General features: G+C 36.2%; 1 protein-coding gene across 1 annotated transcript in view; it reads left to right on the top strand.

Moving 5' to 3' along the window:
* The first annotated feature begins 2,200 nt into the window (after nucleotides 1-2,200).
* LOC129261579 (chondroitin sulfate proteoglycan 4-like) overlaps nucleotides 2,201-14,327 on the top strand; it is a 60,628-nt gene continuing 48,501 nt past the window's right edge. Inside the window, exon 1 of the mRNA XM_054899635.2 lies at nucleotides 2,201-2,270. Within this exon, the coding sequence (XP_054755610.2) occupies nucleotides 2,201-2,270 (70 nt within the window). The remainder of the gene's footprint in view (nucleotides 2,271-14,327) is intronic.

The following is a 14,327-nucleotide window of genomic DNA, read 5'->3' on the forward strand; positions in this document are numbered from 1 at the left end:
TTCACTCAAAGCACACATTATTGGTTTAAAACTACCTAGAATTGGATAAAAGTTTTAACCATGCATTCGTTTGTGGACAGCATGTTGCCCAACATTTTTAAGAGTGTGGCCTTGGTCTTGACCCCCGGGGGTCTTAACCTCAGACAAGCCGGCCTCGGACACAACTCTCCTATTCGTGTTTCCCCTTTTCTTTCTTTGTGTATAATGATGTTTATAAAATTGATATGAAATGAAACAAATCCTTTAAACCTTGGCTTAATTAATCACTTTCTGATTTTCTATTTGAATCATTGCGTTATTTCCACGTTATTTTTTCGAACTTTATATTGCGGTCTGTGAATGCCTATAATTCATTTTATAAGACATCTTTCTTCTCGATAATCACGAACCCATCTTTTCTCCTTCTCATCTCACCTATCCAGTGAGCAGTGGCGTACCTATAGGATTTTCCACAGGGGGGGGGGGGCAAAACCGTCCGCCAAAAAATTTTACAAGCAAAAAAAATAAAATAAAAAAAGGTCTTCAAGCTCGTCAGGGGGGGCAATAAAGGTCTTCAAGCTCGTCGGGGGGGGGGGGGCAAAAAAGGTCTTTCAAGCTCGTCGGGGGGGGGGGCAGGGATACGTCCTTTGCATGGGTTGTGGCTCGTCAGGGGGGCAGACTGCCCCCCGTAGGTACGCTAGTGCCAGCAGTGAGTAAATATGAGTTTTCAACGAAAAAATATCTACTTTTTAATCTTCATTGGCTTTTTTATATTTCATATCTCTTTTTTTTTAATTTTCTAATTAAGTTTTGTTTTCCTCTAACTTTATGCACATTATATCTTGTATCTCGTCTTGTCCTTTCTTGTCTCTTGTTTGTCTTGTCTTGTATGACTTGTCTTTCTTTCTCCCTTCTCCTTTCTTTCTCTCTCTCCCCCTTTCTTTCTTTCTTTCTTTCTTTCTTTCTTTCTTTCTTTCTTTCTCTCTTTCTTTCTTTCTTTCTTTCTTTCTCTCTTTCTTTCTTTCTTTCTTTCTTTCTGTCTTTCTCTCTTTCTTTCTTTCTTTCTTTCTTTCTTTCTTTCTTTCTTTCTTTCTTTCTTTCTTTCTTTCTTTCTCTTTTTCTTTCTTTCTCTCTTTCTTTCTTTCTCTCTTTCTTTCTTTCTCTCTTTCTTTCTTTCTCTCTTTCTTTCTTTCTTTCTTTCTTTCTTTCTTTCTTTCTTTCTTTCTTTCTTTCTTTCTTTCTTTCTTTCTTTCTTTCTTTCTTTCTTTCTTTCTTTCTTTCTTTCTTTCTTTCTGTCTGTCTGTCTGTCTGTCTGTCTGTCTTTCTTTCTTTCTTTCTTTCTTTCTTTCTTTCTTTCTTTCTTTCTTTCTTTCTTTCTTTCTTTCTTTCTTTCTTTCTTTCTTTCTTTCTTTCTTTCTTTCTTTCTTTCTTTCTTTCTTTCTTTCTTTCTTTCTTTCTTTCTTTCTTTCCTGTCTAATGTTTCATGAGTGCTTAACTCCGGGGTGTGACTGAACCTCAGTCTAACCACCACTTTTATTTCTTATTATATCATATTAAGTAATACATCATTATAATAAAAAAAAGAAAAGCGCCTTTGAATGTCTTTGACAGATATATTGCGCTATACAGATGCTGTGAGATACGTTATCTCGCCAAGTCGACTTGTAAAAAGTTATATGTCAACTTGGTGAGATAGTTGGACTCTCGCCGGGCCTCGGACACTTCATATCTCGCCATGTTTTAAAGTCGACTTGGTAAGATAACGTATCTCGCCATGTCGACATAAAACTTTTTATAAGTCGACTTGGTAAGATAACGTATCTCGCCATGTCGACATAAAACTTTTTATAAGTCGACTTGGCTAGATAACTTATCTCGCCATGTCGACATATAACTTTTTACAAGTCGACTTGGCGAGATAACATATCTCGCCAAGTCGTCAAGTCGATGGCACTTTAAATTTTTTCTCCGACTCCTCCTGCTACCGGTATGCATGTTGTTTACCCCCCTCACTCAGACCCCACCCTCCTCTCTAGTCCCCGTATATATATGCGCCGCTCTGCCACTGCACTGTACTGCTGCTGCACCGGCCGCATTTTTTTTTTAGGACCAATACCGGTACATGCCGTGCAGGTGATGATGTGAGTAAACGCCAAAACGGGGACACCGAAGACAAAGTGACCTAACAATCAAAATGTGACCGTACTTCTAACAACTAACTATGGCATTTAAGGTTTTATACCTCCTTCTCTTCATATGCCTTGTATTCAAGATCCAGTGCATACTGAGTGGTAAGTGTAACATGAAGATTTTTCTTGTTTCTGTTAAGATCGAGAGGAAGCTCTCGAGCTCGAGCGCGAGCTTCTTCCGGTATCACTTCGCTTCTTCTTCATTCATGGCCCAGGGTGTCGGCGCGGCGATGTCTGAGGGGTCTGGTCGGTCGGCCCGTCTCGGCGTCATCATGCCCACATTCACGGCCACGGGTCTTTTTGTTCTGTTTAGTGTTATTTTACTTTAGGAAAACAGAAGAATTGTACCAAGACAAGTGTTTGCCAGATTTCAAATGTAGGCTACATGTGTATGATGAAGTAACATAGGATTACGCATAGCAACAAAGGGTGTGAGACTGAGAGTTCAGCTTGTCAGCTGAAGTTTATTTTACTTATTTCAATCAAGGAGATATCACCTCTGTCATCTGATATCTCCTTGTTTCAATTCAGCTTGTTTTATGAATCAATGTTACTGTCTTTCATTTTGGCTCAGCCTCAGCTTCAGGTTTCCACTTTCCATCCTCTTGAAGTGTCTGAATGTCATTATAACTTAGATAGTATATGGAACTCAGGGGCAGATCTAGGATTTTCCAAGGGGGGGGGGGAGGGGCACATTTTTCTGATGAAAATTTGACGGTTAATTTGACAAGCAAAATATATTTTTTTTCATCTAATATTAACTAAAAATAAAGTTCATTTCATCTGCGGAAAATTTGATATGCAAATAAAAGGTCCTCACTTTCAAAAGCGGGGGGGGGGGGGGCACACTTGGGTAAAAACAGTATATTTACATTGCAAATTTTGATTATGGCTCTCAAAGGGGGGGGGGGGGCATGGGCCGGCTGTGCCCCCCAGGATTTGCCACTGATAGACCTACATGTATTTTATTTCAAGGAATTTTGACATACGAGAGTTCAAATACGAGAGGCATGGGCCATATATGTGCCCCACCCCCCCCCTGGATCTGCCACTGAGCCATCAAGGCCTATTGGAGGAATCAACATTGAAATCTCAACCTACAATGTAGGTTAAGTTTTGGAAATTATGTCATCAAAGTTTAAAAGTATATGGAACTACATGTAGTTCATAAAACTTGGAAATAAAGAGTAATCAAGTATCACTGGTTGTCATGCATGAGTTTCAGGTCATTTGATTAGTGTCAAAGGTCATTTAGGGTCTATGAACACAGTTATTTGTTATTATGTACACATGAATGTTGTTTTTTATGGATAATTTTTTCATAGTTGTTTTCAAAGTCAGCACTGCTGCTACATGTATACATTGAATTGACGTAATGCAGGCAAGACTACCAGAGCAGTTCTTTGCTTTTTAGTAAATCGACAAAGTCAAAGTATAACCTTATATCTAGACGACTAGGCTTACTTACTTTCATACTGCATCAAAAGTCTTTGATTTTTTTTTTTGGGGGGGTATTAATAGATACGTACAGTTTTCTTTGCTGTCAAGCTTATAAAATATCATAATGGTACAAAATATGCTCTTTACTAATATTATAGGGTCTTATATCAAATGTAAGGTCTTTAATACTACTGATAAAATATTTAAAAATGAATTAAAGAAAATTAATTCATTTTTCAGGAGTAATTCTTTAAATGAGAGAACCCTAACACCGTAACAACAGCAATTCATGTATGTCCTACATGTATACTGTGCCTAGGCCTATGTTTGCAAGAGCATATTCTGTTCCAGTGTGATTTGATGATGTTGAGCCTTGCCAATTTAAAGCACACACTTTATGAATTCATGTATATATCTATCTTCATCAGACTTGGCGTAAAGGTAGTGTAGTTCAAGCTGCACACAAACGTATTTCCTCGTATGATTTTACATACATTATGTATCTGAGAGAAAAATGTTTGGGGCAACTCTGAACTGGTGCATCATTTCAACTGCTGACATTTTCAGATTATTTTTTAATATTTTTCTTTCTCCGAAGGGGGGGGGGGGTACTTATTTGCCTTCATTGCACCCCTCATGGTGTCCAGGGTACATGCCCCCCTGCACCTTAGAAAAGCACTGATCTTTTAATACACACAAGATTAGTTGTAATTTGTTGTATTCCAATGTTTGCATATATGACAAGTGGTCAGTCATGACCCCCAGCAGGGAATAAAATCAGCACACACAGCTTCCGATTACCTGGCAGCCAAAATTTAATTAAGGCAACTCAGCTTGCCAGTTAGCCAGTGTACAGGATACAGTCTGCTGTGATTTGCAAGCACTGCAGGATGGTTTTACCCAGTAGAATAATATTTACAAAATGGAATTTAATTTTTGAGAATTGAAACTCAATGAATTTAGGGTTCACATATTGCTGGATGGTTTTGGGTTGTGATGATGACTGTAGTACATGTAGTGTGATTGAACTGGTGATGTGGTGGTGGTGGTGGTGATGATGATAATGATAACAATGGTGGTGGTGGACTGGGGGGTGTTTATGGTCATAAAGATGATGATGATAATGATGACGATGATGACAATGATGATAAATGAATAATATGATGATGATGCATATTTTGGGGTTCAAGGTGATGATGAGGTAGTGGTTGTCATGAAGCTGATTTGATTGTTATCAAAGTCACCAGTCTCAAAGACATGCCTCGAGACATGGAGACAGTGATTGTGTGCCATGTCAGGGTTTCTGTCGTTTATGGAAATGTCTCCTGTCTCCACCCCGCTGTCTCCTGTCTCCACCCCGCTGTCTCTGAGCTTGGGACATTGGCAACTAACACTAAATAACTGTGAAAAAGAGCATAATCTCACTGCTTTTTTTACTTCAATCTGTCACTATGTTTGGTGTCTCTCCTGGTCTCAGCTTATTCTGGACCTGAATGACAGGTGTTGTGGTCTCAGGCACTGATTTTTTTATCTTGGGGTGTGTTCAATGTCGATTTTCAAATTTAATCAGCAACATGAATCATGATTGAAAACTCACTTCCAAAACACCGAACACAAACACGATCAGCGGTGCACAGTTCAGTGTCGAAAATATAAAGCCTTTTATATGTTGATCGTTTTTAAATTTCCCGCTTTCGTTAGCGCAGCTTTAGTGCTCAGTTTGACCCATCACAAGAAAGGTCAGTTCTGGCACCTGTTTGTGTAGGCTTCCGCTGCGAGAGCAAATTTAAAGATGTTTCAAAACGCAATTGTGTTCAATGTTGCATTCGTAATGCTCAAGGTCGTCAATTTGAGCTGATCGCATTTACGAACGTCTTTTTTTTTACGTTTAAATTTTCCTCCGAATCGTGATTTGAAAGACTTTTACATGTACGTCCGGGAATAGTTGGCATTGAACACATATGTGTAAGGTATTAATGCATTGTCCACGTCTTGTATGCCAACTTTGTCTTGTTTTGTCTTTAAAAAAAAATAGAACTAAACTAGTACCTTTTCCCTACATCTTTTTCACTTGGGTAATGTATCCTGTATCAAAATTATAATTGTGTATGAATAAAAAACAAACATTTTACCTGTTCATTGATATGCATTTCAGAAGCTTTCCTGTAGATGTCGTATTTCTACACTTGAATAAAATGAGTAAACTTGCATTTAGTGTGTTGATACTAGAAAAATATGTCAAATATCCAAGTAATACTATTCAATATAACCATTACAAGGACATGATGTCCGTGTAACAGAGGTATGTACATTACAAAGTCATATCTTGAAGGAGATATTCACATTTTAAAGTAATACAAGATTTGGAGATCATAAGATAGCACTGTTTTTTTCCCTTTAGACAGAAACATAAATGTTTCCAGAGACATACTGAAGTGGAACCTTCAGGATTAGTATGATTTTAAATATCATTTGTCAATAATTTTGTACATGTACATTCTCCTTGTTTAAACTCTAATTTAAATTGCTTTTATTTGCAAAGAATTTGACATGCAAAATGTTTTTCTTCTAGTAAAATGAATTGGCCTTGTGCAATATTCTAAGGCAGAAAGTGTAATTTGGAATGTAATGACCATTAATGAACCTTAACTTATAATGCTCCAAATTATACCTCGGTTACAGAGACATGATGTCCATGTAATGGTGGTAACACCAAAAATGGAAGGTTAGACCAGTGAAAGTAGTTGAGTATTTCCAAAGAGATTATTCGATTCTGTTGAGGCATGATTTCTCTCAACTATTTAGTTCTACATGGCATGAATTGAATTTCTTGACTGGTGAGAAATAAAGAACGACACAGAACATGACACTGGTATACACACAGAGTATTAAGTTCCATTTATTGATGCTAAATCTTTCAAAATATACATGTATATACCATGTTGGAAATTGTGGAATTTATTAAGAGTAATAGAGATCAACTTCTTTATTTTGACAGTGGGAGAGTATAGTCTTAGGAAGGATGATAAATGATGTCCGTGTAACGGTGGTATTTTGTCAAATCTTGTTTCTCCGTTTACTCAAGTATGCAGGGTGGTATGAAATGCCTGTAAGTGGATTTAATTGAAGAATTGTCCCATGAAACTTATAAGAAATAAAACATTTCATTTATTACAGAAATTTCTATTTTTTGACCCTGATGTCACAATTTTTGCCCCAACCCCATGGAATGACCCATCTGTGTTTTGTTATCACGTTTTCAATCATGATCCATGTTGCCGTTTAAATTTGGAAACCGACATTGAACACACACTTGGTCTCTGACTCTTACCAACACTGATTGATGATGGTGATGGTGATGACTGACAAAGATGTTGATGAATGATGATACACGTACACTATGTACCTGTAGAGGTATTGACATTGGTAATGCTATTGATATGATCTGGTGATGGTAGAGGAGGTGGCTGTGATCATGATTATTAACACATTAGGCGGTTTCAAACCGCCTCGATCACAAGAATCCCGTTAAATTACGAGAACATTTTTAGGCTAAAAAATACCCATTAATTATTCCTGCATTCACACTGCCCCGAAACGTACCCTTCGGAATAAATTCCTGAAGTTAGGAGCATGCGCAGTATGGTCTAATAAGCAGGCAAGGCGCGAGATTCAAAACCACTAGCCCAGCAGCCACCCATGGGGCCCGCGCCCAACGACACGCTGGGCTAAAAGTTCCCGTAAATTGCTTTCACATTGCCAAAATACCTGCGACCTTGGAAAAATCCCCGCGAAAGTTTTCGTAATTTTGCCAAGTACCTACTATTTAGCGGGTATTTTCTTTCGGGGAAATTACGCGTAGTTTGCTTTCACATTACCAAAATACCTGGTATTTTCTGATCGGGGTGAATTTCCCGATCAGAGAATACCTGGAACTGACGAACTTCGAGGCAGTCTGAAACCACCTATTGATGGTAAGAAATTGACAAGATTCTAAAAAATTTCTCTGTGGAGTCATACATGTATGACTGTCATTAGTCATAAAACAACACTGCCCATGTGTTGTGAATTGAAAATTTGGGTGAAGTAAAGGGGGGGGGGGGATATCTCTTTTTGCTGTCTCTTTCATTTGTTCTCGTTGAACCGACAGGTTTTGCGGTTGATTCTCAGCATGGAAAATTGGCAACCTAGGAAGTAGCTGGTTTTGCATATATGCCTGTCCTTTTGAAAATAATAGTGAAAGAGTTCCATTGACTGGTGCTATACAACAAGAGCACTGTTCCATAACAAAGTGTTCTGGATCGTTTTCTTTTGTTCTAAAGGCTGAAAAGAATTCAAACCAGACACTATTAAGATACATCGGAAAAAATACCTCTGTGGTTTCAAAATGAATGTGTGATCATAAAATCTTTTTATATACTGTACATTTATCTCTGCAAATGTGAATGTTAATCACAATATTGTAGTGTGAACTTGTGTATTGAATTTGAATAAGTATACTGTAACACTGTAACAGCACTGCATGAGTTTCATATTTAGAAATGAGAATTTTGATCATTTTTATTTTATTTACAATTTCGTCACAGTTATTGCTTTTATTCCACCAAAATCAGTTTGCTTGTACTGTGAACAAATAGCAAGGTGAATTTCACAGACTTCATAAAATTGACAGCCAAATTATCTAGACACTTGTTGACTATGAATGGGTGTAACAGTTTCCTGTGTTATCTGCCAGACTGCCACTCCAATCTTGAAACCAGATTTCACTCTTGAACTCTAGGACTGAGTGACTTGCTGTATATGCAGGACACAAGGCCTACTGTATTTGACCCAAAAGATGACCCCAAAATTGACCTTCCACTTTATGTTTGGAGACACTGATATACTGACAGGGAAATAAGGCCCGGGAAGTATATGTAGGTATGTCTATCATCAAGTTTTCAAGTTATCAACGAGGCCAACATCATACTCATAGTAGTTGAATACAACGTTTACCAAAGACAATGTGCACTATTTGGATGCCACATTATCACTGTCCAAGTCACCTCATCAAGTTTTAAAATTATCAACAAGGCTGACACCATAGTTGTAGACAATTCTACCAAAGAAAATGTATGCCACTGGCACTTGGTTGCCTCTTTATCATCACTGTTATTTGCCCACACTCCATAATGTACAAGTTTTTGGTGGAATAACAAATATCATTATCCACAGTGTAACTGAAACCATATATGACTACATAATTATTTTTAAAAATGGGCCTTGCACAGGAACTTTTCAAAGGAGATCTTTAGTTAACAAATAGGCCTAATCATCCTTTGATCTTAGAATATTGTAAAGACCTTTTGGCCTCTGGGTGATTTCAACCCCCCCCCCCGAAATGATCAGAACCCGGGGGGGGGGGGGGGGCACTTCCATTGACGAGTGGATACCATGTGCGACCATGGAGTCTCAATAAGCACCCTAAACACATATTTTCCATATTTGGAAAATATACCCCTTAACAAGTATTGGTGTGTGAAACCCTACATGTACCCTTAACAAGTATTGGAAACAAACAAATATTCTTGGCAAGTATTCCCTGAATAGACCCCCTATTAAGTACAACAATATTTTTATTGTTATGTCACTATCGTCGGTTTCACCTTTGTACCTGATTGGGTTTAGTACAGCCCCTGCACCTCCCACATCATTGGCAATGTGACAAGGATGTGTGATGTCACTTGTGAACAACTTTCCCTTTGATGGACTATAAAATACCCTCAAAATATCTCTTTCTGCTTTTTCTTGTGGTGATACAAACTCTTTATCCATGATGTATTCTTTAAAAATCTGTATTACATGCTCTCCTATAGAAAGAACACATGATCTACTGATATGTGATAAAAGAGGCAATTTAAGTGAAATATATACTAAAAGACATCACACATCTTTGTCGCATTGCCAATTTGAGGATCTCCAAAGCATTAGTGATTGCAATATTCAAATGCTCATAACTTTCTCATTATTTGTCTGATTTTTCTCAAACTTTCGTTGATCTGTTTCTTTGAATTTTCTGTTTTCACACAAGCTATCTTGTTCCAAAGGTTTCATTCTCCTTTAAGCTAAACTCAGAATGCATGCATTATGAATGTTAAAGGGATACTCCAGGCTGGAGATACATGTATCTATATCTCAATAAAAGTAAAATTCACAGAGCAAAATGCTGAAAATTTGATCATAATCGGGTAACAAATTTAACGAAGTTATTGAATTTTAAAGATTTGCTTTATTCCGGTGAAACATGTGTTCTTGAATATTTATTGAGTGGGCTTATGATGTCATATCCCCACTTGTTTAGTATTTTATTATATGAAATTAGGTTTATTTAAAAATTTTCTACCAAGAATTTAAACAATTGGATTGACAACTGATTAAGTGCATTAGTTATTTATTGGTGCAACTTCCTTCATCATAATGGAGACACATCATTTTATACACATGTATGAAAAATGAAACAATTATGGTTTCATGTATAAAATTAACATAAGAAAAAGGAAAGTGGGGATGTGACATCATCAGCCTACGTTATGGATATTCATGACAACGTGCATGTAACTCTTTTCACAAAATATTGATAAACTTTAAAATTCAATAACTTTGTTATTTGTTATCCGATTTTGATGAAATTTACAGCATTTTGCTCTGAATTTTACTCTGTTTATTTAGATATAAATATTTTCAGCCCGGAGCGTCCCTGTGTTTTAAAATTAAAGGAGAATGAAACTCTTGAAACAAGTTAGCTTTTGTGAAAGCAGAAAAATCAAAGAATAAGATCAACAAAAGTTTGAGTAAAATAGGACTAGCAATAGAAGAGTTATGAGCATTTGAATGTCGAGATCACTAATGCTATGGAGATCCTCCAATTGGCAATGCGACCAAGATCTATGGTGTCACAGATGAACAACTCTCCCCTTTTGGACACTGAAAATATACACCAAAACATCTCTTTTTGCTCATTCTAATCATATGACAAACGATTCATCAATGATATAATGTTGTGAAACCTCTGTACTTGTCCTCTCATAAAGAGAACACCTCACCTTGTGATAGACTCTGTAAAAGTGAGAATATAAGTGAAATAAGTACTAAAGTAATGAGGGAGTTGTACGTGTGTGACATCACAGATCTTGGTCGCATTGCCAATGGGAGGATCTACATGGCATTAGTGATCTCAATATTCAAATGCTCATTACTTTCTTATTATTCATTCAATCTTCCTCAAACTTTCAACAATATGTTTCTTTGATTTTTCTCTTTGATATGGATTCAAGGGTTTCATTCTCCTTTAATGAAAGAAGGAAAGGATATCTTTTCATTGATGCACATCTCTTTATGATGGCAAACATTACATTGAATTACGGTTTCTTTTTTTCTGGGATGCCCTGTACATGTTGATGTACTAGCTCCTGTCCTCTGCTGTCCACCTTTGACTTTCATGTCAAGGTTTTCAACTATATAATTAGAGCTAATGAGGAAGCTGTATTCCAATTAATGTCTTTAAAATGGAATAATGGGATAGTTCCAGTACTGGCCAAGGATTGAAATCTTTCACTGATTATTTCAGTGTATACAGGTGTGGTTCTTTTCAATATTTTAGGGCAAGGCACTCGAAAAAGGACACATTTATATTGAGGCAAAGTGAATTTTTGTTTAAATGGGCACAAAATTTATGAGGCTATAAATGAGTTGGGCATTGAGACCAATCGGTAGGACATCCAGAGCTACATGTATGGCTTTGGTGGCCTTGGACTAGATAATGATGGGGGGGGGGGGACTCGGCTATATTGTTGTACACACACCTTTAAAGGGGTACTCCGGGCTGAAAATATTTATACATGTATCTATTATAGATATGAGTAAAATTCACACAGCAAAGTTTTCATCAATATCCGATAATAAATAGTGAAGTTATTGAATTTCAAAGTTTAGCAATAGATTGTGAAAACAATTGTATACACGTTGTCGTGAATATTCATTACAGTAGGTGGGCTAATGATGCCTCATCCCCACTTTCATTTTTCTTATTTTATCATGTGAAATTATAATTATTTCATATTTATATGTGTAGGTAGTATGTTTCCCTTGTTGTAATGAAATATTAGTGCTACATGTATCCAATGCACTAAACCAGTTTTCATTCCAAATTTTTTGGTTCTTGAAGGAAAAATTGAATGAACCTATAATATAAATAAAATACAAAAGAACAAGTGGGGATATGACATCATTATTTTGCTCATTGAATATTCATGAAGACAAACTGAGAACTGTTTCACCGAAATAATGTTAATCTTTAAAATGCCATAAATTTATAGCTATTCCTTGTCCGATTTTGATCAAATTTTCAGTGTTTGGTTTGTCTGATTTTTCATTATCAGTTCAAATGATATGATTTTCATCCTGGAGTACCCCTTCAAACAAGTTTCATCCATGGCATTGGTCAGATTTACACCCAATTCAAGAATTTTAGAATCTTTTTCAACAATTTTTAACATTAAACTCGTTAGTATACATATACATGTATGTACCCTTGAACGAGGTATAAGACAACTTCTATTCATTACAGTAGTACATATGTTAACCTCTAAAACAATTGAAATGTATATATATGATGTACAAGTACATGTAACATTACACTTAACCTTGAGTAACGTCTACCTTTATAAACCTTTTAAAGGTAAAAGGAAGTAGTTGCAGTAAACAATTATTTCATGAGAAAGTCTTTTTAATGAAGATTAATTGTCACCATACATGTATATCTAGATCTGGCACATTAATGTAAACTTGTCTTTGTGAAATCATGAGATCTTACATGTAGCTCAAAACTGATAATTCTGATGTTCACTCCCACAGAATAACATATGTGGGACAGTGTATTAATATTTAATATTGCTTTGAAAAATACCCAACATTTTATGGAATTCCTTGCTTATTTTGCTCATTTCTCAGCAGTTATTAATTTTCTTCCAGAGCCATTTGGTACATATATTTTTTCCATTCAAATACATACAAGCAAACAAAAACTTGGGTGGTAATTTTATTTAATTCTCTTCGATCTAATTTGGAGGTTGTGAATACCACAATTGGTATTTATCTTTAATGTACATTTAGATATGATCTACTTGTCAATATAAAGGACAAGTCCACCCCAACAAAAAGTTGATTTGAATAAAAAGAGAAAAATCCAACGAGCATAACACTGAAAATTTCATCAAAATCGGATGTAAAATAAGAAAGTTATGACATTTTAAAGTTTCGCTTAATTTCACAAAACAGTTCTATGCACATCCTGGTTGGTATGCAAATGAGGGAACTGATGACATCACTCACTCACTATTTCTTTTGTATTTCATTATCTGAAAAATGATTTATTCCCATTTTCTCCTCATTGTCCTTGAAACAAAGTTTCATTCCTCCCTGAATATGTGGAATTACCATCGCCTTAACATTTTATGGTTCAGTCAAGTTGGTCCTTATTGTCAAATCTGTAAAAATTGAAATATTCTATATTTTAAACAATAAAAAACAAACAAAATAGTGAGTGAGGGACATCATCAACTCTCTCATTTGCATGTCATTGAGTTGTGCATATCCTGTTTTGAAAAAAATAAGTGAAATTTTAACATGTCATAACTTCCTTATTTTATATCCGATTTTGATGAAATTTCCAGCATTATGCTAGTTTGATTTTTCTCTATTAATTAAAATCAACATTTTTCTGAGGTGGACTTGACCTTTAAGGACTATACAGTCAACCTCACACTAAAAAGTTTAAACTTTGCCTCAGTTATATTTCAAAAGACCGATTATTGAAGGTGAAGGGCTACGATGATGCAATCAAGGGATGAAAGTCACACAAAATTCCTAGCAAACTCCTACATGTATTCATTCCTAACAAACTTCTACAATATGTTTTCATTTTCAAGGTTTAAAGTTTTTTAGTTCTACATGCACGTCATTTGTTTTACACGGTTTCTCTTTTCTTTATGCAACACAACAGTGAAATAAAAGGAGGGTTAAACCCTTTTAGAAAATGTAGTTTGTTTGAAAGCAGAAAAAAACAAAGATCAACAATAGTTTTAGTAAAATTGGACCAGCAATGAGAAAATTAGATGTATGAGCATAATGAATTTTATTTTCATTTTTCATACAGTTGTATCCCATTAATCACGGTTCCCACCCCATCAGGGAAATTTTTAAAACTTTTTTCCAGTCAGGGAAAAATCAGGGAATTTGATAAAAATATATCATTGGCAAAAAGAAGCTGCTGAAAACTGCTTATCTAATAAAAGAGAGCCAATGGAGTAAATTAGAAAGTCAAAAAGGGGCCTAAGCTTTCGTACACTGTACACCAGCATTCCCCACGACGAAGGTATCCAAGCATCATGTGAAGCCTTGGCCGCCAGTGGCCATTCCAGTCCCCCCATATCCGATATCAAATCTCTGATGTCTCATGTACTAACAAAAAACAACTTCACATTCATGGGCAAGCACTACCTACAGATATTCGGTACAGCAATGGGCACCCGGATGGCTCCTTCATTCGCCTGTCTCTTCATGACAAAGCTGGAACAGCAGATGTTAGATTCAGCCCCCTGTCGCCCATGGATTTGGTGGCGTTACATAGACAACATTTTCTTCATCTGGACCAGGGATGAAGACAGCCTCCATACATTCATT

Source organism: Lytechinus pictus, chromosome 5, assembly GCF_037042905.1.
Source record: "Lytechinus pictus isolate F3 Inbred chromosome 5, Lp3.0, whole genome shotgun sequence".
NCBI classification, from domain to species: Eukaryota; Metazoa; Echinodermata; class Echinoidea; order Temnopleuroida; family Toxopneustidae; genus Lytechinus; species Lytechinus pictus.